Source organism: Streptopelia decaocto (assembly GCF_964273445.1).
Source record: "Streptopelia decaocto genome assembly, chromosome: 10".
NCBI lineage: Eukaryota > Metazoa > Chordata > Aves > Columbiformes > Columbidae > Streptopelia > Streptopelia decaocto.
This window is the reverse complement of record NC_138665.1, coordinates 6,146,298-6,173,995: the sequence shown is the minus strand read 5'-3', so window position 1 is coordinate 6,173,995 and position 27,698 is coordinate 6,146,298. Positions and strand designations below refer to the sequence as shown.

The 27,698-nt window shown below is 44.9% G+C and overlaps 2 protein-coding genes across 3 annotated transcripts in view; one reads left to right on the top strand and one right to left on the bottom strand.

The window, feature by feature from the left end:
* The first annotated feature begins 157 nt into the window (after positions 1–157).
* Positions 158–21,779, top strand: IRS4 (insulin receptor substrate 4). Its single transcript, XM_082061567.1, has 2 exons — positions 158–3,858; positions 19,550–21,779. Exons 1-2 carry the CDS (start codon positions 360–362, stop codon positions 19,552–19,554), a joined length of 3,504 nt encoding a protein of 1,167 aa, XP_081917693.1. The 5' UTR covers positions 158–359; the 3' UTR covers positions 19,555–21,779.
* A 127-nt stretch (positions 21,780–21,906) lies between these two features.
* Positions 21,907–27,698, bottom strand: part of COL4A5 (collagen type IV alpha 5 chain) — an 83,190-nt gene continuing 77,398 nt past the window's right edge. The window contains exons 51-52 of one of the 2 annotated variants that reach the window (XR_014184921.1): positions 25,530–27,456; positions 21,907–25,102 (exon numbers count right to left, since the gene is read on the bottom strand). Coding sequence is in view for 1 of the 2 variants with exons in the window: in XM_082061566.1 (XP_081917692.1) it covers positions 27,375–27,456 (82 nt within the window). In the remaining variant the exon portion in view is untranslated. Of the gene's footprint in view, positions 27,457–27,698 lie in introns of both variants that reach the window. The other variant, XM_082061566.1, reaches the window with a different exon arrangement.

Here is a 27,698-nt window from a genome sequence, read left to right as displayed (position 1 = left end):
CCCGCCACTCCGGCTCCCCGCCCGGCCGGCTCCGCGCTGCCCCCCTCGCCCCGCACGCCTGGGCGCCGGGGGCTCCTCCTGCCGCCGGCCGGGGCCCCGCCCCCGCCTCCCTCCCGGCGCGCGCCCCCGCCCTCCGCGGGGTCACGTGATGTTTTCGCCGCGGTGCCGCCGAGGCCGCCTGCGTGAGTGCGAGTAGCCGGGCGCGCCGCGGCCGCCGGGAGGGCGCGGACGGGGGCGGCGGGTGGGCGCACGGGCACTGCCTGCTCCCCATGCACGGGCCGCTTCCCCGGTGAGGGCGGATTCCCGCTGCCCGCTCCGGACCCCTTCCCCGGCGCTCCGGACCCTGCCTGGCCCCTAAGATGGCGAGTGGGATGAATGGCCCGGGCGGCGGCGGCGGCGCGGCGGCCGGGGGCGGCGAGGAGGAGCCGGGCCCCCGCCACCCGGGAGGCGGAGCCGCGCCTCAGCAGGAGCCCGGCGGGCCCGGCGCGGCGGCGGGCGAGGGGGAGACGGCGGCGGGCGAGGGCGGGCGCTGCCCGTCCCCCCAGCCCCACCACCTGCTGCTGCTGCTGCGGCGCTCGCCCAGCGCCTCGCTCTGCCCGGCGCCGGAGGCCGCTCCCGCGGCGGCCCGGGTCGCCCCCGCCGTGGGCCGCGGCGGGCAGCCCCTCCCGGCGGGCCGCGGCGTCCAGGCGGCCGCCGGGGAGGACGTGAGGAAGTGCGGGTACCTGCGCAAGCAGAAGCACGGGCACAAGCGCTACTTCGTGCTGCGGGCCGAGAGCCACCTGGCCCCTGCCCGGCTGGAGTACTACGACAGCGAGAAGAAGTTCAAGAGCAGCCAGCGGGCGGCGGGGGCCGGCGGGGCCGCCTCCCTCTGCTGCCCCCCGCCCAAGCGGGTCATCCCCCTGTACCAGTGCTTCACCGTCAGCCGGCGGGCGGACGCCAAGCACAAGCACATCATCGCCTTGTACACCAAGGACGAGTACTTCGCCATGGTGGCAGAGAACGAGGCCGAGCAGGAGGCCTGGTACCAGGCGATCAGCGAGCTCATGAGCCAGAGCAAGAGGGGCTTCCTGGAGCAGGAGGACCAGGCTGATCAGCAGGTGGATGAGGATGATGAGCACTACGGGGCTGCCCTGAGGCCCGGCACTGTCTTCAAGGAGGTGTGGCAGGTCAACGTTAAGCCCAAAGGGTTGGGGCAAACGAAAAACCTCACTGGGGTGTACAGGTTGTGCCTCTCCAGCAAAGCCATCCACCTTGTCAAGCTGAACTCGGAGGTGCCCTCCGTCCACTTGCAGCTGATGAATATTCGCCGCTGCGGGCACTCGGAGAACTTCTTCTTCATTGAAGTGGGCAGGTCTGCTTCCATTGGACCTGGAGAGCTCTGGATGCAAGTGGATGATTCAGTGGTTGCCCAGAATATGCATGAGACTTTTCTGGACACCATGAAAGCTCTAAAGGCCTTTGCAGAGTTCAGGCCCCGAAGCAAGAGCCAGTCTTCTGGTGGTGGTAGCGGTACCAATCCCATCTCCTTCATCACCACCAGGAGGCACTTGGGCAACCTGCCCCCCAGCCAGACGGGCCTGCAGAGACGATCTAGAACTGAGAGCATTGCTGGAGGGACTCCTCCTACCACCAAAAGCAACAACTCCTATCGCTTCAGAACATCCAGTGAAGGAGAGGGAACCATGACTAGACCTTTTAGGTCAGTGACTGGGAGTCTAATCCACCTGAATACTGCAAGGATGAATTTGGGCCGGCAAGAAGGGAGCGGAAGGTACGTGAGAGCTGCTTTCAGCTCATCTTACCACACCAGGTCTGCTTCACTGCCCGTTTCTCATTTTCCCTCCACTACAAGTCCCATCAGCGTTTCTTCCAGTAGTGGCCATGGCTCTGCTTCGGACATGTTGACCAGGCCTTCTAGCTCATCCGTTTGTGGTTCCCCAAGTGATGGGGGATTTATCTCTTCTGATGAATATGGCTCCAGCCCTGGTGATTTCAGGTACTTTCGGGTCAGGAGTAATACACCGGATTCCCTGGGAAACACGCCGCCCATCAGAGAGGAGAACTGCCTGAGCGAGTATATGTCCATGAGCAAGCAGCAGGCAGACGATAGCTCAAGAGACGATTATATGGAGGCTGAAAAGTGCTTCAGGAAAAGAACTTACTCTCTAACGAAGCCAACTTCTGTTGCGGTGCAGCAGAAGACAACACAAACTACAGCTTCGTTAGATGAAGATTCTGCAGGAAGCCATGGGCGATTACTTTACTCTGAAACACCAAAATTGAAAGATAACTGTGAATTGGAGTACAGTGACACCAACCTTGATTCTGTGTGCAACCAAAGTAGGAGTAAAGCCAGGGATGATGGGTACATGCCAATGATGCCAGGAGTTGCATCTTCGCTATCCAGCAACAGCGATTATTTGCCAATGACTCCCAAAAGTATGTCTGTTCCGAAGCAGATTAACAATTCATGGTCACCGTCTCAGGTTGACTCCAGAGGATATATGATGATGTTTCCAAAGGCCAGCTCTTCACCTGTACGAAGTCCGTTAACTGGATTTATTTCTAAAGGAAGTAATGAGAAGATCACAAACAACGAGTATATGGATATGTCACCTGGTAATTCAGCTCCAAAGCACCCCAGTGATTCGAATTACATTCACACTACTTCTGTTTCCAAAGGTTTCAGTTCATATTTTTCTTTGCCCCGAAGCTTTAAGGCATTATCAGGACAAAACGGTGACCACAGTGAGTATGTTCCAATGTCTTCACCTGGAAAATTCTTGTATGGTGGACCAGAAAATGTAAAAGGGGTCAGCAGTGAAGTTCTGGCTAATGGCATCTCTAAATCGCCGGTGGTGAAAGGTTCAGAGGAAGGACTTGTTCAGAACAGGGCTACCAGGCCCACAAGACTCCCCCTTGGTACGAGAGGGAGTAATACTATCCCAAGAATGTATGATCGTACAGTTCCACCTGAGCCAGCGAGTCCTGGGGAATACATAAATATTGATTTTAACGAAAAGGCAAGTAATACACCATATTCCTTATCTGCAGAAGGATCGCCATCATCTCTAGGCTCAAGCAGCGACCACAGACAGTCCCCACTTTCTGATTACATGAGCGTTGACCTGGATGTACAGTCACCGAAAGCAGCGAAGGAACTGTCCAACTCTCTAACAGATATTTCCATTTACACAAGTTCCAGTATTCCTAGAAACCCACCCAATCCTGACTACGCGAGGCTTTCGTTTGGTACGGCGTGTGTCAGCACCGCAAGTAACAGGACTGATGACTACACGGAGATGACATTCAACATGGCAGCAACGCCACCGCAGCCATTTTCTGCCGAATCCAACGATGGTATAAAGATAGAGAGCCCTTCTTCCATAGTGAATCGACTGTGCATTGTTGATCGATACGCCGGTAGCAGTAGCTTCTCTGTTCCTGGCACTGAACCTCCTACGGGACCGAAAGTGATTCGAGCCGATCCTCAAGGCAGGAGGAGACACAGCTCCGAAACGTTCTCTTCTGCTGGGACTGTGACAACCTCCTCCTCTTTCTTTACTGACAGTAGCAAAAGACACAGCTCTGCCTCATTTGACAATGTTTGGTTAAAACCAGATGAAAACATTTCTGATGGTCAGGAAAGCAAAATGTCCAGGGATACCTCAACTGGATTTCAGAATGGCTTAAACTACATCGCTTTGAATTTACGCGATGACCCCATAAGCTGTGAGGCAAGTACTACAGCGCCAACTTGCCATCTCCAAAATGGTACTTCAGGTTTGGACGGTGGAGCTTACGTGAGCATAGATTTCAGCAGATCCGATGGGCTGAAGTGTAACGCTGCGAGAAAAGGTTTGTAACTTGAAAAGCACTTTCATGCTTGCTTAACTGTAGGAATTAAGTTCTCAATACTAAAATGTGGTCTTCAGAGTGGGGTAGATATTTTTATGATCTGTGGTACTCTAGTACAAGCAGTCTCTTAATGCAATATCTTAACAGCTGAACAAAGATGAAAAGGAACCTGGTCCTTGGCCTAAAGGATTTATGTGACTCTTGTAGGCAGTTAGAGTTATTATCAAACTGTCATCTGCATTGTTTTTTTATAAAATAATCTTGCTAGTATAAACATTAATCTTATATCATGAATTCTTGTCCTGAGGTTATGGTAACTCTTTTCTTCCCTTTGCTTTTGTTTTCCCCTTCTTCCCTTCTTACAACTAGACGACTCTTCGCCGTTTTTTTAATTAGCTTGGTATTTTGTAATTTGTGTCATAGATAGGGAAAGCTGAAAATTGCTAAATTGGGTTTAAACATTAAAATTTGGGGCTTAGATCTGTTTGTTTCAATGACTGTAGGTGAAATGCGTGTTTTGGGGTTTTTCATGTCCAAATCTGCCCACATTTATTTAGTTGAATCTTAGGTGAACAGAACTCATTGTTTCTCCCCTGGAGGTTTGGTGTGTTCTGGTTGAGCTCTGCTCTCCAAAGGATGCTGTGTCCTCTGGAGCAGCCGGGGGCTCCTGCGGCCCATGCCCCCACCTTTACCCCTCGCTGGTGGCCCAGGGCTTAGCTTAACCCTTCCTTGCTGTACAGAGGGATCTGTCTTCTGCGTAGCAGGTGAGGAACACCTGTAGTAGAGGAGGAGGAGGCTCTGAGTGGTGTCTTCCAGGTCTGAAACTTTGGAGGGGAGGCTGTGAGCTTTCATGTGAGCGGCGGCCCAACCAAACCTGAGGTCACGCTCTTTGAGGTGTGCATAAAAAATAAAAGCATTGGAGGTGAGGAGGAAGAGTATGGGAAAGAGGAGGGACGCTCCTACTCATGTGTTAAGGTTTTTGCTCTCATGGTGGGAGCAAAAAAGTAGGAATTAGCTGTCGGTATTTGGCTGTGCACTGGCTGAACAGCAGTGTTTGTGCAGGCACTGCATTGCCCTGTGACTTTGGAATTCTAATCCTTGTTTTGGTGTTAGTGACCCACTGAACTCCTTACAGGAATTCACCCGCCCAGATAGAAAACCGCGTGTGTTGGAAATGATGTTTTCCTCTCTTTGCAAATGTGTGTGTAGTCAATAATTGATGAGTACTAAGAGGAAATATTTAATCGCTGTTGGACATTGATATTTGTCTACTTCTCTGTCAACAGAGAAAGCAGTAAAGAGGCAGGCTACTACTGGCTTTTATATTTTTAATTACCATCTTAAACACTGAAATGATAGGGTATTTTTTCTAGTTTCACTTTAAAACTAAGTGTCTAAAGGCAGAAGGTACTGCAGGAGCTTAAAATTGTGTGGAAGGTCTAAGCCTGACTCAGCTCGCATGCCATTCGAAGTCTGGCAGCACTGCTCGGGGCTGCTCAGAAACCTGTGGTTTGCCTCAGTGGTTTTTTTCCTCTGCTTTGTTTTGTTGGTTGGAATCAAATTTAGAAGACGTCGAAAGTTGCCAGTCCAAGAAGTGCTTTTTTTCCGAAGTTTGTCTTTTGGCACTTCAGAGATGTGTCTGCTAAATCAGAGTCACACTGGTTGCCGTGGCCAGTTGTAGTTGTGGGGGTTGGTTTGTTTGTTTGTTTGTTAAACCACCTCCCAAACCAGCAGAATTCCTACTTGATCTTAGTCCCCTCATATGACTATGATCTGTTATAAAATAAAACTTATTACTTATTTGCTTTTGGCTGTACTGTAAATATTACATTTAAAATGTTTTTCAAGAGATAATGTGTTTAGAAATTGTATTTATTTAAACATTTTGCTTACTACTATTGCTGCAAAGTACCTAGAGCCCTGTGCTTGGGGTTTTCCCTGCTCTGTCCCAAGTTGCGGAGGGGCAAGAGACCTAGAGCTGCTGGTTTTTGCTGTGAAGTTTTCTGGAAGTGAAGCGTGCATTAAAATGAAGTGAAAAAACTCTGTGCATAAAACCATGGACATTGGCAGGAAGTTAACCATAAGAATAGTAAGAGCTTAGCTTGGTGGTTTCTTTCTAGCCCTAAAAAGAAAAACAAAATTATAAAGCGCTGCTCCAAAACAAGGCCTAGGAGTTTTCTATAAAGACAGGATAAAATATTTCTGGTATATAATAGGAGGGCAAGTGGGGTGTGGACTTTGTCTACTCGTAGGTGGCTCATGGAGGGGTGAACAGATTTTGAAACAGTCCAGGCTAAAAGTAGCTCGCCAAACTTGCATACAGTGTTGTAAATCGGTGCTGTATATCGTTTCCTTAGTAATGACTTAAAATTCTGGATTCCGAAGGTAGCAGTTTTCATTCACGTAGTAAATCAGGTCTCTGAGCTATAGCATGCGTGATTTGAGAAGTCTGTATTCTTGAAACAGCTTATCAGTTTCTACAGCAGTAAAGCTTCTCCTGTGATATTTTAAAAGTTTTTCTGTAATCCAGAAAACCACTTTCACATTCCATTTGGAACAGTGGAAACAAAGCTTCACGTTTAAACCTCTTGTATCCTGAAGAGGTGCAGTGTGCCTGTGTGTAATTAATATTTTTAATGCTTTCAGAGAGTTTTAGCAGAACCAAGTGCTGTCTTTTCTTTCCCCTCTCCATCCCAATCTTTTGGTCTTTTTGCCTGAAAAACACTCCGTGATTTGACCCATTCTTAAGGAAAATATTTTGCAGATGTTTACCCTTTACTTCCTAGAAAGGAGCTATCCCATATTTAATACATTCTATCAGGTAGAGAACTTCACCTCTTCTCCATGAACTGCAGTTTTACTGAATGGAAAACACGCTTCTCAACGTGGGATTCTTTGCTTTTTTGTTTTAAACAGGCCTGACTTGTTATTAAACTTTTATTTTTAGGTTTGGGCAAAATTGAGCTCAGGTTGAACGCATGTTGATAATGATGCTAAAAAGAATATAAAGTTCTGATTTTTAATGCTTGAAGTGTAAGGAGGTCATTAGGAAAACAGTTTCATCACAAAATTGTTACACAATATTGAAGCAAGCGGTTTGCAGTTTTGATTACATGAATCTGAGTCATGAAATTTTGTGCTAGGAGTACAGAACACTAAAGCTACTTCAAACAGGGCTTAGCTAATGTATACCCTGTTATTGGACCTTGCAGAAACTGAGGAGGATAATGAGAATGGGGCGGTAATAAACTGCATAATAGGTTCTGTATAATACAGGTTTCTTCAGACTTAATTAGAAATATTAAACCTGCAAAGATACACTGGACTCCAAAACCAAAACAGCCTCTTCAGAGTAAATGTAATGTTCAGCTTAATATCGACCCACCTATTTTACACCCAGTCTTTAATCTTATCTCTACCTGATACTCTAACATTATGTTAAGATATTATTTCATAAGTTCTCTAAAGTGCAGGATTATAATTTAAATGTTCCTCACCTTTTTAATCTTGTCCTGTGCTAGACGGGGCAGGGGTGCTGTGTGCGCCCTGGGGAGCTGAGAGGAGCAACCACTGCAGCTGTAAAGCATAACTTGTGTTCTGGATTGTCCACAGCCTTTATGGTAACTTGTGTATTTCAAATGCAAAATCTTGAAGAATACAACGAACAATATACACTTTGAGAAATTTGGAAGCTGGAAGTTTTAGCTATTGCTAATGTAGTAAATTACAGTTTACGGGATACTAGGCAAACAAATGCCCGTTTTGGGTTTCAGACTAGTGGTGTTTAAAAGTTTGCTTCAACCTGATGATCTTTTGTATTGGCAGAATACTTAAGGCATGGGACCATTTAAAAATATCTTGAAGAACCCGATTGAAGCACATGGGAAAGCTGCTATGTGTCCTACATCTTTGAAGTAATGCCGGGATAATAATTATAAGAAAAAAAAAACCCAAACCCCCACATTTTACTCTTGCTGTAGCAGATGCCGCTTGAACAGTCTTGAGTGACTTAGAGCTCTGCTTAAGAATACCGAGGGAAAGCTCCCGGGCGGTATTAGAGCTGCTGAAAGCAGAGCGGGGTTTTGCCGTGCGGTGGGGAGTGAGCTCAGGGTGACATACGTGACCAAGAACCAGCTGGGTTTTGCTTGTCCTTGGGTGAGAAAGTGAGACGAGCAAGTTTCCCTGACACGGAGAGGGAGCACGCACTTGTAGTCAGTGTTGAAATACTTTGGAAATCAGCTTTCCAGACTCTATAGCTGAAGCTTATGGTTGCATATGTCTTTTGGAATCTAAAACTTTCTGCTTGTAGCCGTCTTGTAGGTTAAGGCAGCGCTGCAGGACACAGGGAGCTGTGGGAGAAATCAGTCCTCATTTAAAGTGCCCTTTTTTTTTCCTTTTTTAACTCTTGGCTGCAATCCTGAATGCAGGATAACCCGTTGAGTTTTCTCTCTGTAAATTCACATTTTCCCTCCTCCCCGGCTGTCTGAGGGCCCCTTGTTCCCCGGCGGGTGGGGGCAGCAGGAGGTGTGCGGTCCCTCCCTCCTTCCAGCGCCGGGTTCCAGCCCAGGATTACTGGGGTGGTTTGTCACTACCTACTTCTTAGGCTTTATTTGTATGTCCAGCAGCGTGGTGGCAGTAGGTAGAGTTGGGGTTTGTTTATTTTTCTCTGTATATGCTCTTTTTTTTTTTTTTTGTGAAAGGATCTTTAATAAGTTTATTTCATCTCAATTGCTGGGGGGAGGGTTTATACCTTGAGGTTTTGGATGGCACTAAAAAGAGCTTATAGTACCATGTTGTACCTCGGTGTGTGTTTGTGCGCTCTGTTTGTGTGTCTGTGGTGCTCCCGAAAGCACGCTGAATGGTGTCCAGTATGTTGATTGCGCTAACAAGTTTGTTTTGCTGATTCAAAGCAGGAAACAAACTGTACAATTTTATTTTAAGTACTGTTGTGATGAAATGTGGCATTCTTCAACCCAAAGGAAGTGCTAAACCCAAAGGAGTGATAAATCTGAAAGGCAGGTGAGAGAGAGAGGCAAGTTTTCTGGAGCCTGAGGATGTATTATTACTGCTGTTTTGTCGTAAAAATGTGACATTATCTTATGACTCATCCTTCAACAGTACGTAATGACTTGGCTGGAGAGCCGTCCTATGGCCCACCCTGCAAAATTGTTGTTTGACTTTTTTTTTTTCCACGTTTAGCTTTTGCAGATTAACAATAATCCAGTGACCAAGTTGCCCCGTTGTCCAGCAGGTTACAGCAATGGCATGGGGACAAGGAAAAAGGATGTTCTCGTTTTAATCAAGCCCTGCATCTCTGTAAAGGTCACTCAGCTTAGGGATGGTGTGCATGTGGTTGAGAGCCTTGATCAATAGGGATTTGTGACATACCTGAGGACAGTGGGAAGACAAAGGTAAATTAGCCTGACTCATCAAAAGCATTTCAGAGGGGTTGCTGAGTCTAATGATCTTGCTAATCTAAATGATCTTGAACATAAAAGTGTTTGGATTTGTGGAGATTTTGCTTCAGATGTAGTGTTACCCCAAAAGCAGCAGTGTCATAGCAAGAATTTTCTGCTCTGGTTAAGTTACAAGCTGTATCCTAAAGGGCAAAAGTTGCTTGTTTCAAACCAGTATCTTTTGCTGTTAATTTAGCTGTGTGGTTGGGTGCTAACAATTGAGGCTGCTTGTGTGTGCGTGTCCATGTGTGCTGCATGCCAGGGATTTGAGAGCGAAGCGTAAGGTCTAAACTTTTTTCTAATCTCCCGAGAAGAAGGGGTTTTGGAAGAGATGGCTTATACTGAGATTGAGATAGTTAAGATTTGGCTTTAATTCCAAGGTGATGATACAACTTAATGTGACTCAAGAAAATGGAAAACTTTCAGATTACTACTAAAAGGTGAATAGTGCATGTGTTCACTGTATAGCTTGTGTATATAATGAACTTATGTAAATATCAAACTGAATTATTATTTAGGGCATAAGATAGGTAAGAATAGTGTTTCCTGTTTGCTAGGGCATGAAAGGCTCATAAAGATGCTGCCTACTTGTAGAGAGGTTTCCCTTTTAGTGGAATGACTGAGAGTATCAAAATGGTTTTTTTCTTTTTCTGAAAATCATGAGAAATTGCACCAAAAGGTGTGCAAGAAACCTGGTAAAATTGCTTCTAATTTTGATAGGTCACTAAAGAATATGTTCCTTCCCCAGGGAGCAGTGCGGTTCTGTCCCTGCGCATGGCAAGCCAGCTTGCTTTAGCGTTTAGGGCTGAACAGCTGAATTTGCAGTGTAACTTTTTTCGATGCTGGATAGGCTGAGCTTGAATTATTTTTTGGGAGCTGGTGCTTCTTTTCACACAGATCTCTTAGGCTACCAGAAGTTTAGAGAGTTCTTCTGACAGTGAAGCAGACGCAGCGTTAGATAAATGAGAAGCTATTGCATACCAGATCAAGAAAAACTATTAATGTGAGCCACGTGGTACCCTGTTGGTATGAAAACCCTCTTTAAGCTATTGACAGGTGTTGCTGCTACTTTTGTGGCACCTTATCGACTATTGAGCTGAAATGGCCAAGAGAAACCAGGAAATGGTACGGAAAGGCTTCTCCTCAGGGCCGGGCGCCTTTGCTTTGCTGGTCCAAGGGAACGGAGCCTGTTTGCGGGGGGCTGGCCAAGGACATTCTTCAGCACCAGCTGGATGCAGGGAAAAACGTCCATCAACACAGATGAAGGAACGTGCTTTAAGTTCTGTTAGTTTAAACCAATAAAGTTTTGTAAGCCTAAACCAATATGGGTTAGGGGGGCAAAAAGATACTGTTTGCTGTATGTTTGTTTTGTTTGTTTGTTTTTGTTTTTGTTTTTTTTTTTTTAAATTTAGTCTTGTTAGAAACAATTGAAAGCTGTTTGGGTTTTCAGTAGTAACATCTACTGTTGACTTCAAACTTCCAGAATATTTGCTTTTTCTGATGGGAGACGCTTTGGGAGGTGGTTGCCCTCTATATTTAACTCTGGGGTGTTTTTTCTGGGGGGATGGGTTGTTTGTTTTTAGAACACATTGCTTTTAAATTGCAGATTGTGTTGAACAGGAAATCAGTTAGAAATGAGTTGAAAAAATGAACAGACTTGATCCTGAGGTAGTTCAGACACTATTACAACACTGAGTCTGTTAATGAAAGCTTGTAGCTCCAGATGTGATCTCTGCTCGTTGTGTAGAACCTGACCAGGTAGGCAGGATGAAGGTCTCCTCTACCATGCCACACATGTAAACATGTTGGTCCCTGCCCTGAGGAGCTTACAATTTAAAAGATGAAACTGAAGAGATGGATGAAACTTAATGTGCTGGGGTGGAGAGTAAGATAAGGATCAAGGCTGCTGCCAGGGGCAGAGTGAAGATAAGAGCTGGCCTGGCAGAGATAAAAGGCTGCGGGAGGGGAAGCTGGTAGAGGCGCTTGGGAGGGTATGCACACGGCAGGGAGCGATGGAAGGTAGCGAGCTATAAATACAGTGGTTGCAATGGTTTAAATGACTTGAAAAGGATGAGGTAAATGTCAGAACACTGGCCAGGATATTAATCTTAGTAAGAGGAATGTGGGCCAACATGTATCTCCGAGTTAGGAGCATGTCCCAATGTTTACTTCTCCCTTTTAGATGTGGAATGTGATGATATGTAGTTTTTCCTTTTCCCTTTCTGTAAGTCAGTTTTCCTGCGGCTGTGTGACTGATGTGTTTGGTGGCAGCAGGGGCGCGGGAGTGCGTACCAGAGCCCAGCATCGCCCCGCGCAGCATCCCTCGGCAGTTACCGTCACATGGACCTGCATCCTCTGTTCTTTGTGGGGCTTTGCTCCAGAAGCAGCTTGCATGATGGAGCTGCCTTGACAACTGGTTCCTTCTTGGTTTTGGAGAGCCTTTTTAGGTGGCATCTCTGGGACTCGGGCCATCTTCTAGCATTGGGGAGGAGGCAGCAGTGTGTCACCTTTAGGGTTTGTAGCCGGCATGGTCAGGAGTGTTTGCAGTCCAGCTCTGAACGGGGAGGTCTGGCTGGCACCTGATGGTCACCGCTGCGGCGCTCTGCAGAAGCTGGAGTGCCAAACCATAGCTTGGACAGGAGAAAGTTCATTTATTTGTGCGTCGGTAGATCAGGTTGAACAGACACTGTAGTGGTTGCGGGGGAGTCTGGAAGTGGTGGCAGCAGGGAGTCTTGATTCACCGTTGAGGTTACGAGGGATTGAAATATTAATGTTGGCATGTTCCGCAAGGTAAACACGAAACAAGAGTTGCACACTGTTGATTAAAACTTGTGTGTAGCCACGGTTTAACTAACTCTGCCCATTGTGAGCTCCTGGGCTGCTCCTGGCAGCTGGAGGCGCCATCCTTGGCTCTTGTGCATCTGCTGGGATTTGAAAAGACCTCGCTTCACCTGTGCAATGGAATCTGAACCCTATTCCTCCCCTGCATAAGCCAGGGGTTTGGGTATCCTAATACTAAAGCAGAATTAGTGTGCTAATCAGGAAATGTAAAAAATTGCTGTGTGCCACTGCTGTGAGTGGCAGCAGGTAGTGGCTGATGGCAAAGTACTTTTTTTGTGCGGGCATGCGTGGGCAAAAGGGATGGGAGACGAGGGCGTAACTCTGGGTATGTGGCCATGTGGTAACTTTTTGTCTTTTGACAGTCATTTATGGTGATGGAGGTGAAAGAAAAAGGTAGTGCTGCATGCTTTCGGACCTCAATGGCTAAAGGGGTTGGGAAGAGCAAAGGGATGAATTAGAACATGTGAAAACTTCTGTAGAAAGGAAATACCAGGAAAGGTGATTTGAAGGGTGGGGAGCTGTTTCATTAGTCATGAGTGACACTGTCCTTTCTCTGAGTTGTGTTTATAAGAATAGTGTTGCTCATCCAAACCCAAGACCTGTGCCTGCAAGCAGACACCACCCAGCAGAGGAAGAGCAGGGCAGGCGTAAGTAATGATGCCACACAAACATACACCCAGCGTCTTTTTTTTTTATTATTATTTATTTTTTCAGCTTGGGGGGTTTCCTGAGCGTGATGCAGTTTGTGTGTTTTATAATCCTCCACGGATCTCTAACCCAAGTACTTCTCCAATCTCTTTTTGATGGGGTGTGAACTCCTTGTATCCACAGCAGCCCGTGGCACACGCTGCATGCAGAGTCTCTCCATGTTTTGGACCCTGCTCCATCCTGACTTGTTTTGGCAGCCCCTGGTTTGTGTATTGGGAGAGATAAGGACCCCTATCATTTCTCTCCATGCCCTCAGGGTTGTGTAGATGCTGTATCCTCCTCTGCCATGCACTTGGCTGGTGTCCTGTCAGTGGCTCCCTGTACTGCACGCAGCAAGGACCTGTGGTATAATATATTCTTTTAAATTTCCTGATGGCGTCCTAATACACGCAGGCGGAAAGCTCCATGTTACCTGGCTGTCCCTTGCCGGGAAGCTGTTTCACACCTTTCCAGAGTTTTTCTGCACTATTCAATCTCTTCCAGTTATTCCAAGCCCCCTTTGAAGGAGGGCACAGAGCCATGTGTGCTGTTCTGCACTGTATTTCCTGCAGCTCTTTTCTTTCCTCTTTATTTCCTGACAGTTTTTACCATCTAGTTTATGGCCGGAGCGCAGGCAGGAAAGATATTCCGCACTATTGGCACTTCATGTCACGAGAGCGGGTGAACTGTAGCAGGTGCTATTGCTAGAAGCCACACAAACAAGATATGTATATATATATGTATATATTTATTTTGGCTAAAGTTTACCGATGCTCCTGCAGTTTAGGAGGTCAGCGGTGGTATCTTACACACTTGCCATGAGTGCTTTTGAAAAAGAACAACTTTTTTTTCATTCTTCTGCAACATGAAAATCTGAAATTTTTGAACTTCTATGCGTTTTTTAAGGGGAAAGAAGTTAATATAGTGAGAGAACACTAAAAATTGTAATAGGAGTTTAGTTTAAAAACAACAAACAACCAAAAAAACAAACCCAAAAAACTCCTGGCAACTTCTTGTCAAGCAGTCCGGTGCAATGTGAGTTGGCGTTGTGGCCATAGGAATAGTTCTAGGAATAGTATCAGTAGAAGAGATGAGATGAGGGAGCGTAAGGCCTTCCTGGAAACAACGCTACGCTTTATTACAAGAGAAAAGCCACTGTTGCAAAAGATAAGGCATTTCTGCAAAGGGAATTAAAATTATCTTAAAGCCTGGGAGGGTTTGTTTGTTTTTTTTTTTTTAGCTCGTGAAATTGCGAAGCACTAAGAATAGTGGAACCACGTTTTAAACAAATGATTGTGGATGAAGATTATTTGTGAGGGTAACTTGGTCTTCTAAATTTTACTGGGACGTGTTGTTACTAGTTGCTGTGTTTAGTTTATCCAATGAAAACTGGGCCCTAAAAGGTGGGGTTTTTAAAACAAATTTTGCTGCTTTTTTGCTTGTGGAAAGTCATGAATATATTTTATACCCACAATATTCCTTAGTTCCATTTGAGCATCATTAGTTTGTTGTTGAGAGAAGAAAGTCCGTGAAATCTGTATTTAATGGTAAGCGTGTAGTTTAACCCATTTCCCAAACAAGGATGTTGTTCTGTGCCGGGGCCTCGTTTGGCTGTCCCAGGTGCAGTGGCCACAGCAAATGTTTTTGTGATTTGTATTCGCAGACGTGGTGTCTGTGTGTGCAAATTAAGAAGGAATTCTGCTTTTCTCAAATAACACCACTCGACTCTAGCAAGGTCTAAAGCTACACCATTAAAATAAGAACTTGAAGAAATAGGACAATGACATAGGGTCGTAACGATGTATTTGGAAAGGTGTGGGGCAAAAAAAAGATTATATCTTGATTTGTGAAGAATGTATTTGGGCATTGACCTGTGTGCCAGGTAGGAGGCTTGAAATGTAATGCTCTTGAACATGCTCGTTGTGTCCTGAGGTTGTGCTGGGGTTCGGTGCTTTCCTGAACTACAGGAATATTGGGTATGACCATGGGCACGAGAAAATCTAGGGCTGTGCTGCTTTTGATCTGCACAAGTGGGATTAACTCCCATTTCCCCCTAACCTGAAGTTCAGGAAATGGAGAACTTCAGGGGTGTTCTCCAGAAAGCTTTAAGCTTAGTCTTTGACATGGAGATTTTAATCATTTAATTATCTTAAATTAATATCTTCTGCAAGCAAAGCTTTTATCCTTTTAGGAATCGGTTACAGAATTATGTCAGTAGAAGCCTTTCCTGTAAAAACAGATATTATTTAGAGTGGATTTCTTTGAGAGGACATGTCTGCTATGTTCTTAAAACCTCTTGGTTTGTTTCGAAGTGGCCTGACTTGTATGACCTGAATAATTCAGATGCAGGAAATGAAGTGTAAATTGGATATATTCTCATCTGATACTTTTTCAAATGGAACACACTGGATTTGCAATCTAATGAATTAAAACTAATCTAATTCTCTGCCCCTAATTTTTATAAAGCTATAGATTCTGTTTGCATAGAAACCTTGCAGAGCACTTTCTCAGTGTGTTCCTCAATTTCAAACAAAACATTTGTTAGCAGTGGCACACTGCTATTCTATCAGAAATATTTGCCCTCTTGGTTTCTCTCCTGCCCTTGCGATCCTTTTCCTCTCTCTGATTGTTCCTCAGAAAGACTCAACCAGCTCTGTGTAGTTTTGCAATCTGATCCTGTCTTAAACTGATGAATTTAAATAGAATTGTGTAATGGAGAGAACATTGTTTTAATTTCCTAAACTTTGCATATATATTTTAAGAGGTGATCTGTGAAAATGTTTGGATGCTTTCTGGACTCGTTTTCCATATTAAATGTTCATAGGAAGTTGAATTTGTATTGTTGTCAACATTCTGAAGCAGTACAGTTTAATTTTGAATCAAGGCTGAAGCTTTTGTTTAGGAGCTGTTAGCAGAGGCAAAGCTTGAATGAACAGAAGGCTGCTGTGAAAACTACTGGAATCGTGTATTTCTGGGCACTTTTTTTTGAGTTCAGGTTTTTGCTGCTTGTTTTGTTGTGATGATCGGTTATCTGATATTTTTCTTCGGAAGGCTGAGCAGATTTTCTTGGAAGAGCCTGTGACAGTGCAGGAACAGCAGCGTGTTTACACGGCGAGTGGAAGATGTCTCAGATACCTTGTGGTGTCCGATCTGGCCACCGAGCTGTATGTGGTGTCGTTCATGTTCTGAGAAGCGCGAGGGCCGACGTGCCACCCTGCGAGCGTCGTTCTGCTCTGCCCAGCCGCTTCACACCTCACCGGCTGTTTGCCTTTCAGAAGTGGTTCCATCCATTTCTCTGACAGCTTCCTTTAGTGTTCAGTGTTGAGTCAGATACGTTTGTATGGTATCCATAGCACAATGCTAATCTGGTTTTTAATGTTGATTGGCAGTTCTCATTTTTGTGCTGCTAACATAGAAAATTGTTGGCTGATGAATCTTGTGTTATGCAAACTTGAAATAAGATCATCCAGCTTCCCAGAAGCTGTGTCGTGTTCTTGGAGCACCTCATGTCCTCCATTAATTTACCTTTACCTGCTGACTAGTCAAAAGATGGAAGATCAGGTGTGGAGAGAAGAGCCAACAAGGAGCTTAAGGTGTGAGCACATGTGTATCTCGCAAATATATCTGTATCTATATATACGTATATATGCGTAAATGCTAGATGCTTTTATCCCAAAAAAGAGCTGGTGACTGAGGGCGTGAGCCCCCTGTACTGCTCCAGCTGTAGTGTTCACGTTTTCAGCTTTAACAAGGGGATTAGAGAAGTGGTGACAACCACTAACTCCATGTCTGAAAGACTCAAGGCTTTATGAGGCTGTTATCAGCTTGTAGGTAATGTTGACATGAAACTCCCTGTTGTTTATTTACAGTTCCCACAATTATGTTTTAACTTAAAAATGATGAAGGTTTATAATCATGGAGAGAAGGGGGGACAGATTGGTGGGACGTGGTGTGAGAAGCACAGAGGCTGGGGAACGGGGACACCACGGGGCGGTCCTGAGCTTGCCTTTGCGCTGGTTTCAAACTGTGTTTTAGCCCGGACTTCCAGGGGGTTTATAAGCTGTAGTGAGGATGAGCTGAGGATACTTTCTTCTGGTTTCCTGCACTTTAATGTGTGTTAGTCTGGGCTCTGGCCGGAGTTAAGGTGAGCTTGCTTTGGAGTTGGTTCTCGCGCTGCCTCCCCGGTTGTGCCAGGCTTGTTCAAAGAATCAAAGAGTTGAGCAGGTTTTTTTCTCTTAAGCTCTCCCCCTTGCCCTCCAAGTATCTTAAATGTAATTTGGTGTAAGTCTATGAAAGTTCTCAAAAAGTTTTAGTTATAAATACCGAGTTCTGCCACATGGGGATTGTCCGATGCAAACGACTGGGCCTTTGCTCTTTTAAATGTTTTGGGGATATGCTTGGAGAGATTAGAATAACTCGTCCAGCAGCTTTCAGGTGTGCCTTGTGTGTTAGGCGTGGAGGAAAAATGTCCTGACAAAAGCAGAGACAGTTTTTGAAGTTCCTTTTATGTAACCTCATAGGTCCACAGCAAGGAAAGGGTGGGGGATGTTAATTTTTACTGTGGATAAGTTGAATATAGAAGTCTTAATTGTTCCAACATTTGACTTGCACGCACCGTTGAGGTGCAATTCATTGCCAGCTGTGGTGCGTATTTTCATTCTTTTGGTCCTACAGTGAAACAATGATTTTCTGAAGAGGAAAAAATAATAGCTTCGTTTGGCTTTTGTGAAAACAAAGGCATCGCTAACCACATCACGCTCTGTGTGTAATGAGCAATAGCTTTTTGTAGCGATCTTACGTCTGTGAAATAATACAAATGGAGATTCTTGAGTTGTGGGTGTATTTTGGATGTCTCTTCCTTGAATTGTGGAAAACCAAGTTACTTTATTTTTTAAATCACTCCGTATTTGAAAAATGGAACTCGGCAGCCCAGCCGTGCGTGTGGGTTGTGCAGGAGGAAAGGGAGTTTTCTCAGGACCCCTGTCCCGGGGCGCTGGTGGGGCCGGGCTGCTCCGGGCAGCTCAGCTTTGTTCTTTTGTTCTTTCTTTTTCTTTTGAAGGGATACTATTTTTAGCTGGTCAGAAATCAGAACTTCTTTAACTTAGGGTGGGGCTGGTCTGTGCATACTTTGATTGGTTATGTAAGTAAACATACAGGTTTGCGTTAATATATATAACGCTTGTTCTTTAGATGGTCACGTTTTCTTCAGCATGTTCCTGTGGTGCAGGCAGTGAAGCACAACGGTGTCTTTCCAAGGAGGTTTAGGCGATTTCCTCGTGTCCCCGCAGAAGCGCGCAGGCAGGACCAAGCTCTGAAGCCCGTTGTTTGGTTGCAGCGTGCTGTGCTGCCATCGCTGCGCTTCCGTACCAAGCGTTCCCCGTGCTGCAGCAGCTCTCAGCGGCAGCGAGCTGTCCCGGAGCAGTGACAGAGCTTGTGCTGTGTGGCTTTGGGGGGAAAAGCAGACTACCTTTCTGTACTGGAAGTTTTCTGAAGACTAAATCTCTTCTTGCTCTCATTGAGAACCAACAGCCAGCACCTGCTGTGTCCTTCTTCCATGGAGTGTCAGGAAACACGTCCCTGTACCTCAAACCATGACAGGGTGACCAAAGCCACCTGTCAGCAGAGGACGGTGCCCTTGGCCAAGGGGACAGGCCTGTTGGGAGGGGACAGTCTTGGCCTGCAGACAGTGTGACACAGCGATGTGGCCGATCGTGCTCCTCCAGACTGGAAATGGGTGTTCACGCTGGCTCTGGCGGGAGTGGAAGGGGTTTGTAGTGAGCTGGAAATGACTTTCCATACGTTCCTCAGTTTGCGTTCCCGCCGCTGCAGAAAGTCTTTGCATCCCCCGCATCAGAGTTCTCCGTGTCAGGAACTTTTGGAGCGGCTCTGCCCTTGGCACGTGCAGGGTTCATTTCCGAGCCGGTGCGTTCAGCTTGGAGGTCGTCCTCGCTCCAGTGTCCATTCCTGCATGTCACCCCACTGTACCTTCCTCTAACACCAGGTTATAGATTTTTTTTGCCCTCGTTTTACCAAGCATTTAGTATTCTGCCTTTTGCAGCCAGTTGGAAGGCACTGGTTTTTGCTGTTGGCAGTGCTGTCTGCCATAGCTCTGTGCTTTTGTACCCTGTGTCGCTTTTTAGTGCGGCTTTCTTGAAAAAGGGAGAACTGTACTCTGAGGTGCTGCTTATCACAACTAGATGAAGCTTATTCCTGAAAAGCTGAGGACGGGGCGCGCAGCTGTGGTGGCTGTTTGGAGCTGGGGCTGCAGGGAAGGTTTGTTCCGCAGCTCAGTGCCGCTGTGAACGGGAGCGTTTGCCACGAGCTCCGTTGGGTCTGGGTGAGCAGAGCCGCTCTGTGCTCATCCTGCTGCCCGCTCACAACAGCCCCTGCACAGCACCCGCCACCCTGGCAGGATCGAGCTCTCGCGGAGTGACACACCGCTAGGGCAGCGTCGGTGCTGGGGTTGCAGCGGCTCTTCGGTCCTTGCTTTGGGCCTCGTAGCTCTGCCGGTGGCTCGGGATCTCCAAGCCGGTGCCATCTGGCAGTGCCACCTCCCTCTCTGAGGGACCTGTGTTCTGCATCCCGCTGCTGTCACTTCTGCAATGGACAAGCTCCCCGTATTCTCTCACGAGGAAACATTCATTTTCACTATGAAACTTGCTTTTAAAATATCACTGACTTTTTCTTTTTCCCCCTCTCCTCTCTAGACTGACTGCATGGCCATGGAAACCATTGTTGCGAGAGAAGACTTTTCTGCTGGTAACTCCGGGAACTGTGTGGTGCTTTTGGAAGCAAAGCTCAGCTCCAGCCGGCTACTTTCATTTCCACCAGCACGGACATAGACACCCATCCTTTTAATTATTTTTTCTCATAGACATCAGCTCTCTACAGTTGAATTAATTTGAATTGAGGTTTTTTCATAGCTGTGCTTTGGTGATGGAGTTTGGTCTTTCACGTCATATCTATTTGGGAGGCAGTGTGAGTGCTAATAGGAGACCCCCACGTGCCCCTTTCTTCCTCCTGCCTCTCCCGTTGATTTTTTAACTTATATTCTGAGAAGTCAAAGCTGGTTTCTGATTGTCTGTTTAACATGGGTTTGCTTCTCTGGTACATTAACAAGTGGTTAGCTTAAAACATGTATCGTGTAGAAATATATTGGCAGTTCAGGATTTCTTCAGGTGGCTGGGCTGACCCCGTGGGACTGAACTGCTCTGAGGAATGGAGACCTCTTCTGCTTTTTTTTTGGTTGTATTTTTGGTTAAGGTTTTGCTTTTATGGTACAAGAGGTATTTCTTGATCATAGGCTAGAGTATTTTAAATCAAATGTCTGTCAGAGCTTAATCGGAATTTATTTTTTTGCTCAGAATTTTGCTATGTACAAAGTAGGATTAATGGGCTGGTTGTCTTGTAGATTTTGTTCTTACCCTCGAGATATTTGTTTATAAATACGAATTGTGCAAAATGAGGTTTTTGTTCATGCATTCAAATGGAGAACTGCAGAGTCGTATCCAGCGTTTGTGACTTCTGCATTATATTTGTCAGCTGTGGCTTTTTAAAAGGAAACCACCCTAATTGATCTTACTGTCAACCAAAGCCCCATTTTCAATTTGGGACTATTTTTGTTCTTTCTTCCTGGCATCATGGCGAAAAAGTAGAATGTAGGCTCCTCAGTTGTCTTGGTTCCACTTACAGAAATGCCAACAGTGAGAGTTGGAGATGTTTCAAACAAGCCCTGATTTTTCTACCATTACATGCTTCGCTCTGTACTGAGTATTTTTTTTGGCTGGAATGATGCAGGTGTCGCACGGCTCTGCTGTTGGTTGCGTGGGCCGGTGGCCGGGGCTGCGCTGGGACACGAACCTCGGGCGGCACCCGCGTCCCGGCCGGCGTGCGCTACAACCGGCCGGTGCCGCACACGGGCACTGTCAGCCGGGATTGTTCAGTGACCTGTACCCAAATCTGGTTTGGAGGAGTGTTAAAACGTACACGTCACTAAAATACGAAGACTTTTTGGTTTTTGGAAACATGGTACTGATCAGTTTACACCGTGTGTAGCGGCAGGAAAACTGTTGCTACCGGGTTTAAAAGCACAGATCTGGTTTTGATTCTGGAAGAGAAGTTGGTACAGTTACTTGTTGCTGCTAAAAATACACTAATTAAAAATAAGACCACTCTTACAGACCAGGATACTGTCTTGCCATATAGCTTTTGTTTGGTCTCATAAATTAATAATGCAATATGTAGACAGCTTTTTATAAAGCTTTACATCTTTTTCTAAGAAATCAAAATTTGGATGAAGATAGATCTAAACATTTAATGTGAAAGGAAAAGGTTGTTTTGAAGAAATTTGTTACGTAGTTATTTCATATTAGACCCCTGAGGCTGCCGTTGTACAATATACAGCACTGGTTTAATAAATGCTGAATAAATAAGTAAATGGGTAACCTCAAGTATAGTGGTACAAATACTAATAGGTACGGCATAATAAATATGCAATCTTTTTGAATCTCTTAGTTTACAGCAACTAATTTATTCAGTATTGTGCTGGAAGAACATTTTCAGATGATGTAAAACATATCACTATATATACTACCTTCCAGCTACCCGTTTATGCTGCTGTATAGTACAAAAATACCAATGATAGAACAATGTTTGTCCTGTAAATTTAATTTGATATTGGACAGTTATTGTCTGTACAAACTAAAACATATATGGTTAAAACTGTTCATTATATTTGCTATTTCTGCTTCACAGATCTGTTTTAAAGTTGAGCTGATTGATCTGGCTTTGTCTTCCATTGTAAATATTATGTTGTTTTCTTTGTAAAACACATCGCGTTTGCGGTTTTGGGAGACTGGCTTGAAGCTCTGTATAGTGTTTATATTTATCTGACTTGGCTTTCCATAGAGCTACTTGCAGTAAATACGTGTTCATGTAGCTCCGTGTCTGCGTTTCATTTTTCAATCGGTTGTGGTTGGTTTGGTGGGTCAGAAGCGCGTTTCCTCCTGCTTTCCCCTCGCAGTGGTTTCGTCCCCCTGTGTCCCCCTGACGATTTGGAGCAGCTTTCAGTGTATCTCAGAGGAGGGATTCCCGGTCTGTACAATTCTCTCTGCCACTGAACGCAAAAGGTAACGCACAGAAAAACACCCAGTTTGTCACAGAATCGTGGGGCTGGTAACAACTGAGGTTCTGAATGAAAAGAATATCCGTGCCCGCTACTTTCTTTCTCTGCTTTAAATGCAAGAGAGCGTGGCCGTTTTTGGTTCTTGACTTTGTCCATCACTGAGTATGGAAGTTCCACAATCAAGCCTCCAAGTCCTGGCAGGACTCGTTAGCGGTGTGGTGTCCAACAGGGTCCTGCCTTCAGACTGCAGGGGGAAGGGAACGTGTATGACTTGCTGTTCTAAGTTTTGTAGTATTAATATTACTTCGGTTTGGTATGTGTTAAATAAGGTCTCAGTATGTAAAACCAAAACCCATATAGATATCTCATAATTTCAGGTAATGCACTCACTTGTAAAAACAACTGAATTTACATTGGAAAATATCAACAAAATGTAGCGTCTTCTTGAATTCCTTAATGACATAGAGGATGTGTCAGTTCTGTACAGTTTTTATCCACAGATGTCAGGGTACATGATCTCCGTCAATGTGCGTGATTACTGTGAAATGTCTTGGATTAGACTTTTTAAAAAAACCTGATCTAATTCTTACCCTGTTACTCAGAATAGCGTGTTAAAACAAGGCCCTGTGAAAGCCGAGTTTGCCGCAAGAACAGGGTTTTCCTCGGGGCCTCATTTCAGAGCGTGTCCCCTGTATTGGGAAGGGATCAGTGCTGCTCACACAAGCAGGAACAGCCCTACCAGCAGTAAACACACAGGGGAAGTTACCCAAACACTGTCAGGACTGTTGCAACAGTCTCACAGTAGCTGCTCGAAGGGACCTTTGAATGTCTGGTTGGATCTGAAATGGGTGAACTGCTCAAGGGTGGGTTTTTTTGGAGGGTTGTGTGCAGGACATAGTTTTGCACTGATTTTTCAAGCCCCTGTGGGTGAATCATTGACAGAAGTCATGGTGAAAGCCATCTGCCAGAAACACCAGGCAAGGGATTTCCTATTTGGATTTGAAGACAGGCACTAGAATACATATTAAAAGTCTTTGTTTTGAATTACACTGATTGGTTCTAATGGACCTGGCATCTCACTGCAAATAATCAAATAACTGGGAAGGAGAGAGGTTCCCAGCAGGGAAGGAGCCCCTTTTCAGAGTTACCGGGGAACAACACGATTTGTATTGCATTTGTTTTTTTTCATCCCAGCATCCCCTTTTGGCTTTAGCAAATCTAAAGAAGTTTCTCCCCTCACTTGTCCCGAGGGGTTGTGAAGCACCGTGTGTCGGGGAAGAGCAGCAGCTCAGAGGTAAGAACTTCTTCCTGCATCTCCTTTTGGTAAAGAAACACGCCGAGCTCAGTTTCTTGGGTTTCCTTCTGAGTTATTAATGTAAAACTTTTTTAAAGCAGCGTTACGGTTATAGGAGACTATCAGGAATTGTCACCCATTGGTCACTGAAGCGGCTTGTTGGGCACTGCAGCCTCAGCCACCGTTCTCTGCTCCACCCTGGGCTACAGCGAGTGCCTTTACTAACCAGCTCTCTTCTCCTCGCTGCCAGCTGAGGCTGTTCTTGGGCAGTAGTCAAACGGGTTAATAGTTAATAATCTTCCTTTCCAAGGCTAATAGTTCTAGATACCCTACATTTTCAAAGTAGAACGCGGTTACGCTCCCCTGAGCCCATGGCTGCCCTCAGCAGCAGCGGTGCTGTCCTGCTTCTTTGCTCGGCATGCTTTTCAGCTTGTGCTCCTCGTGCACGTCTCTGTAGCAGCAGCACCGTTGTGTGCAGCAGCAGTGCCGGAGCGGCCGAAGCGCAGCCTTTCTGGGAGGGGCTGTTAGGAACGCGCTGCTGGCAGTGGCACAGGTCTGCGTCCAGCACAACACGGTTCCTCGGCGGCGGCCCTAGGCTGGCGTTTCTGTACAGGTCAGGCAGCGTACTGACTACAAAATATTTAAGCTATGTATTGAAGTATGTAGAAAATAATTGCAGAAGATGAAATTTTAGAACTTGAGCATTTGTTGCTTGCAAAATCAATATATCACTTTTTCACCTTCTAAAGCTTTCTAAAACAGCTGCTTCCTCCAGCCTTTGATGTGGGAAATCCACCCTATGCAGGGGACTGACCTTTACAGCAGAGGATGCTGAAGAGCTGCTAAAGCACCAGGTTTGCATGCAGTACTCTATTTTGTTGTACAGAAACCATTGCTGTGCTGCTCTGTGTGCCCACCTTGCTTTACAGGCTGTACTTTGACTGCAGAATCGTTTCAGAAGTTTAAATCCTGCTTTATAAATGGATTGGAGGTTGTAGGAAGCTTTTTCCTTTTAGTCAAGGATTATAATATGACTTAGTAGAGTGAGGGAGGATACTGAAAAGCCTGTCTTAAGCAGAACTTTGTTCTTTAACACTAGAATAAACACAAACTACACAAAGCAAGGTAAGGCACTGCTCCTGCTAGTAAGCTTTGCTTACAGTCCCAGGAGCTCCGAGTTTGTGTTCTCATTGCTTTGGGAGCGACGTGGTGCCCTCGAGTGGCTGCAGGGTGCAACTTGTCCCCATACAACTAAAGGAGTTATTGTTATCTTCCAGGTTCCTTCTCAAGAGTAACTAAGATAGGTTGACTTTACATTATTAGCTCAGGGAAAAACAATCCAGCTGCAGGTAAGAGCCTTCACTGTAGATGAAGTGGTGTTCTGAGAAAGGTCATGTTTAGGCTGTGGTTGAAGAGTATTTTAAAGCTCTCATCTTCAAAACAGTTTACTTTTTTAGTATTAATAATAAATCTGGAAACACAAGCTTTTACCTGTAGTTTAATATTTATATACTGATGGATAGCACCTAGAGGCCCCAGCCAACATTTGAGCCCCCTCCATGTTTCTGCCCCAAAGAGCTTACAGTCTAAGCAGTCCAGAAGTAGGAGAAAATAACACCCATGCTTGCTTTTATAGACCAGGTCAAGTGATTTACCTGCTCTAAGGCACAGAATGTGTGGTGGGAAGTAAACTGGCATCTCTTGAATCTCTGCTGCATGTTTCAGCTAAAAGATGCTCCTTCCTCTCTACACCATTTTTCTCTTAATAAAAATGAGCCTGTTCAGGAATCTCAGCCTGAAGCTGATAAAGGTTCAGGGCTGTTCTCCAGGTCAGGGTGAGAGCTGCAGGAACAGAAAATGTGTGTCAGAAGTGTAGCTACTTCACCTATTTTCATTTTCTATGGTCATCTCACAGGTTTGGAACCTAAAGCTGCCGCAATACCGGCTGTTTGTGGTGCTCTCTACCTTCGATTGGAATGGTATCTTGTGTCTTTTCAGTTCAGTGGGCTTTGTTTTACGTGCTGCAGGAGAAGCCCCAGTCGCAGAGATGCGCTGTTTCTGCACTACCGAAACCAACGTGTTCTGCTCTTTCCCGGGTCCCCAGAGATGGCCACTGGTTGGTGAGCACCAGGCAGGGTGGCAGGGAAGGAGCTCCCCGACCTTGGCATCTTCTTCTGCCTTTGTGGGGCTGGGGAGAGGCTGCTGTGTTCATTTGAGGCTCCCGAGGAGCCAGCAGTAAGGTAAGGGCTTGTGTTTACAAGAGACTTACTATTTCAGCTTTGGTAACAAGTTCTTGACTTGGAGGTAGCAGCAGGTTCAGTTTATTTCTATATGCATCAGCAAACCAAAAGCAAATGAGTTGAAGGATGCGCATTGCTGAACTGCCCACTCTCTACCAATATACATAACTGCAGCTAACTGAAAAAAGAGAAAGCTATTAATATTTTGCATTTTAAACTAAAGAACTTCAGTTTCATACTTAGTTGAAAGCTTTAAAATCAGCACCAATCTCATTGTATAAATCACTGCCACCTGGTCAGTCACCAGTCCTATGGTTTTTTTCAAATGTGCATAAAACAGGGAGATTTGAGACTCCACGTTTACAATAATAACTGAAAGGTAAGAATGAATAACCATTAGCTGATAAATTACTTAACAGTAGGCAATAAACAAATACACTTCACCTGTATAAAGCAGTGTGTTAATTCACAAGTTAAGTTGTATTGATAGCGGAGGTGGCAATATACAACAAAAATATTAAAGTATTGTCACTTGAAGAAGAGTCTTGCTTTGTCAGGGAGCTCTGTTTATACAGAAGGGTAAATGAACCAGCACTGACCAGACAAGCTGAGCAGTCATGCATACAAAAGTGATCACTTTTCAGCTATTGCACAAGTAGTGACGCTCTAAGACATACACAGGAGGATCGGTACAAATGATATCAGAAAGGCTGCATGCACCATCTTTCAAGGCCTTATGTGAACTATACATACGCAAGATTTGCTGTATACACACTGTGGATGTGTATAAATTCACATAAGATTAATTTGTAAATAGGAAAGTTTCCACCAGCTTATGCTTTATTTCATTCAGAAGGTTTCCTAGTGTATACGCTATTTTGGATAAAATGCATGATACCACTTCAGAGAAGAGGCTTCATGTCAGCATAATCAGAAATGCTTTGGTAACTGGATGTTCCCAAGAAACGGGTTTTGTTAAACCAAACTGGTTACTACAATGTGAGTGTGACTTTTATTCAGCTAAGAAGGATATAGAATATGGCTAATAATGTCATATATTTTCACAAGATTAAAAAAAAATATCTTTTCAAGTGAATTGGGATTTCTAAGCACAAATAAAACCACTGATAGCATGGTGTACAACATTTAAAACCCTGATCAAAATGACTTCAGAATAATTGTGCATTCCCCAACTATATCAGATGGGCAACTGAGGAAGGAAATGACAAATTAATAAGTTGGTGTAAGAGGGGTAAATTCTCTCTGTACCACAAGTTTCATAATAAAATACTGCTGTATGTTTTAACTTTAGACATAAGCATTTTTATATCATTTATATCATTTTTATATCAGAGTCTGGTTTGTTTCTAAATGACTGAAAATTTCAACTAAAAAGGTGTTTACACAATATACACATTTCATTACTTACAAAGAGGAATAAGCTTAAAATTTCATATTAAAAACCTGGGATACAGTAGGGTTAGTAGCACCATGAAAAATGTTTTTCAAAACTGCAGTCTTGTTATTTTAAACATACTCAGTGCATCGTGTTTTTCTTTATTCTCTTGGTTGATCTAAAAGGTGCCGTTTTGGTACAGGGAGAGAAATGAAAAAATTCATCTTCGGATCCATCGTGAACCTCAAGTGTTCTTTTCTGTTTCCAAGAGGTCGATTCTTTCATCTTAGTCCTGTTGTCAAATACGTACCAAACAACCCTCAGTTTGGCACGAGTGAGGTACACTGGAATTTGCATGGTTAAAACAGTTTGGATTAGTTTTTTCTCTTTTCTTTCTGCACAGTAGCACCATTGTTGCAGCTGGAAGACAGTGCACCTTAGGAATTTTCAACTGTTTTGTAAAACGTCCTACGAGACGTTACGTCTTCTTCATGCAAACTTGACAACGACTAATACGCGTCCTCAAGTCTCCAGCTTTCAGTGTCTCTGACTGAGGTTTACTGGTGACAGACACAAAGGTAAGGTTAGGTCAGCTTTTCCTTGGTTTACAGAGCAGTTTAAGATAACACTTCAGTGTGTAAGTGGGGGACCAGTCCTGTATTGGAGAGTGGTCCTTAAGAGGGATCTTTCTGTACGTCTTCACCACCAGGTGACAGATGCTCAGTGTTGCCCAGTGTCTCAGCACATGTGAGATACCAATCACCCATATCAGTTTAGCGTATGATGTGGCACAACTACTGAA

What these genes read in the sequence shown, in the direction of transcription:
- IRS4 (XM_082061567.1), top strand. Translation starts at nt 360, where the DNA reads ATGGCGAGTGGGATGAATGGCCCGGGCGGCGGCGGCGGCGCGGCGGCC.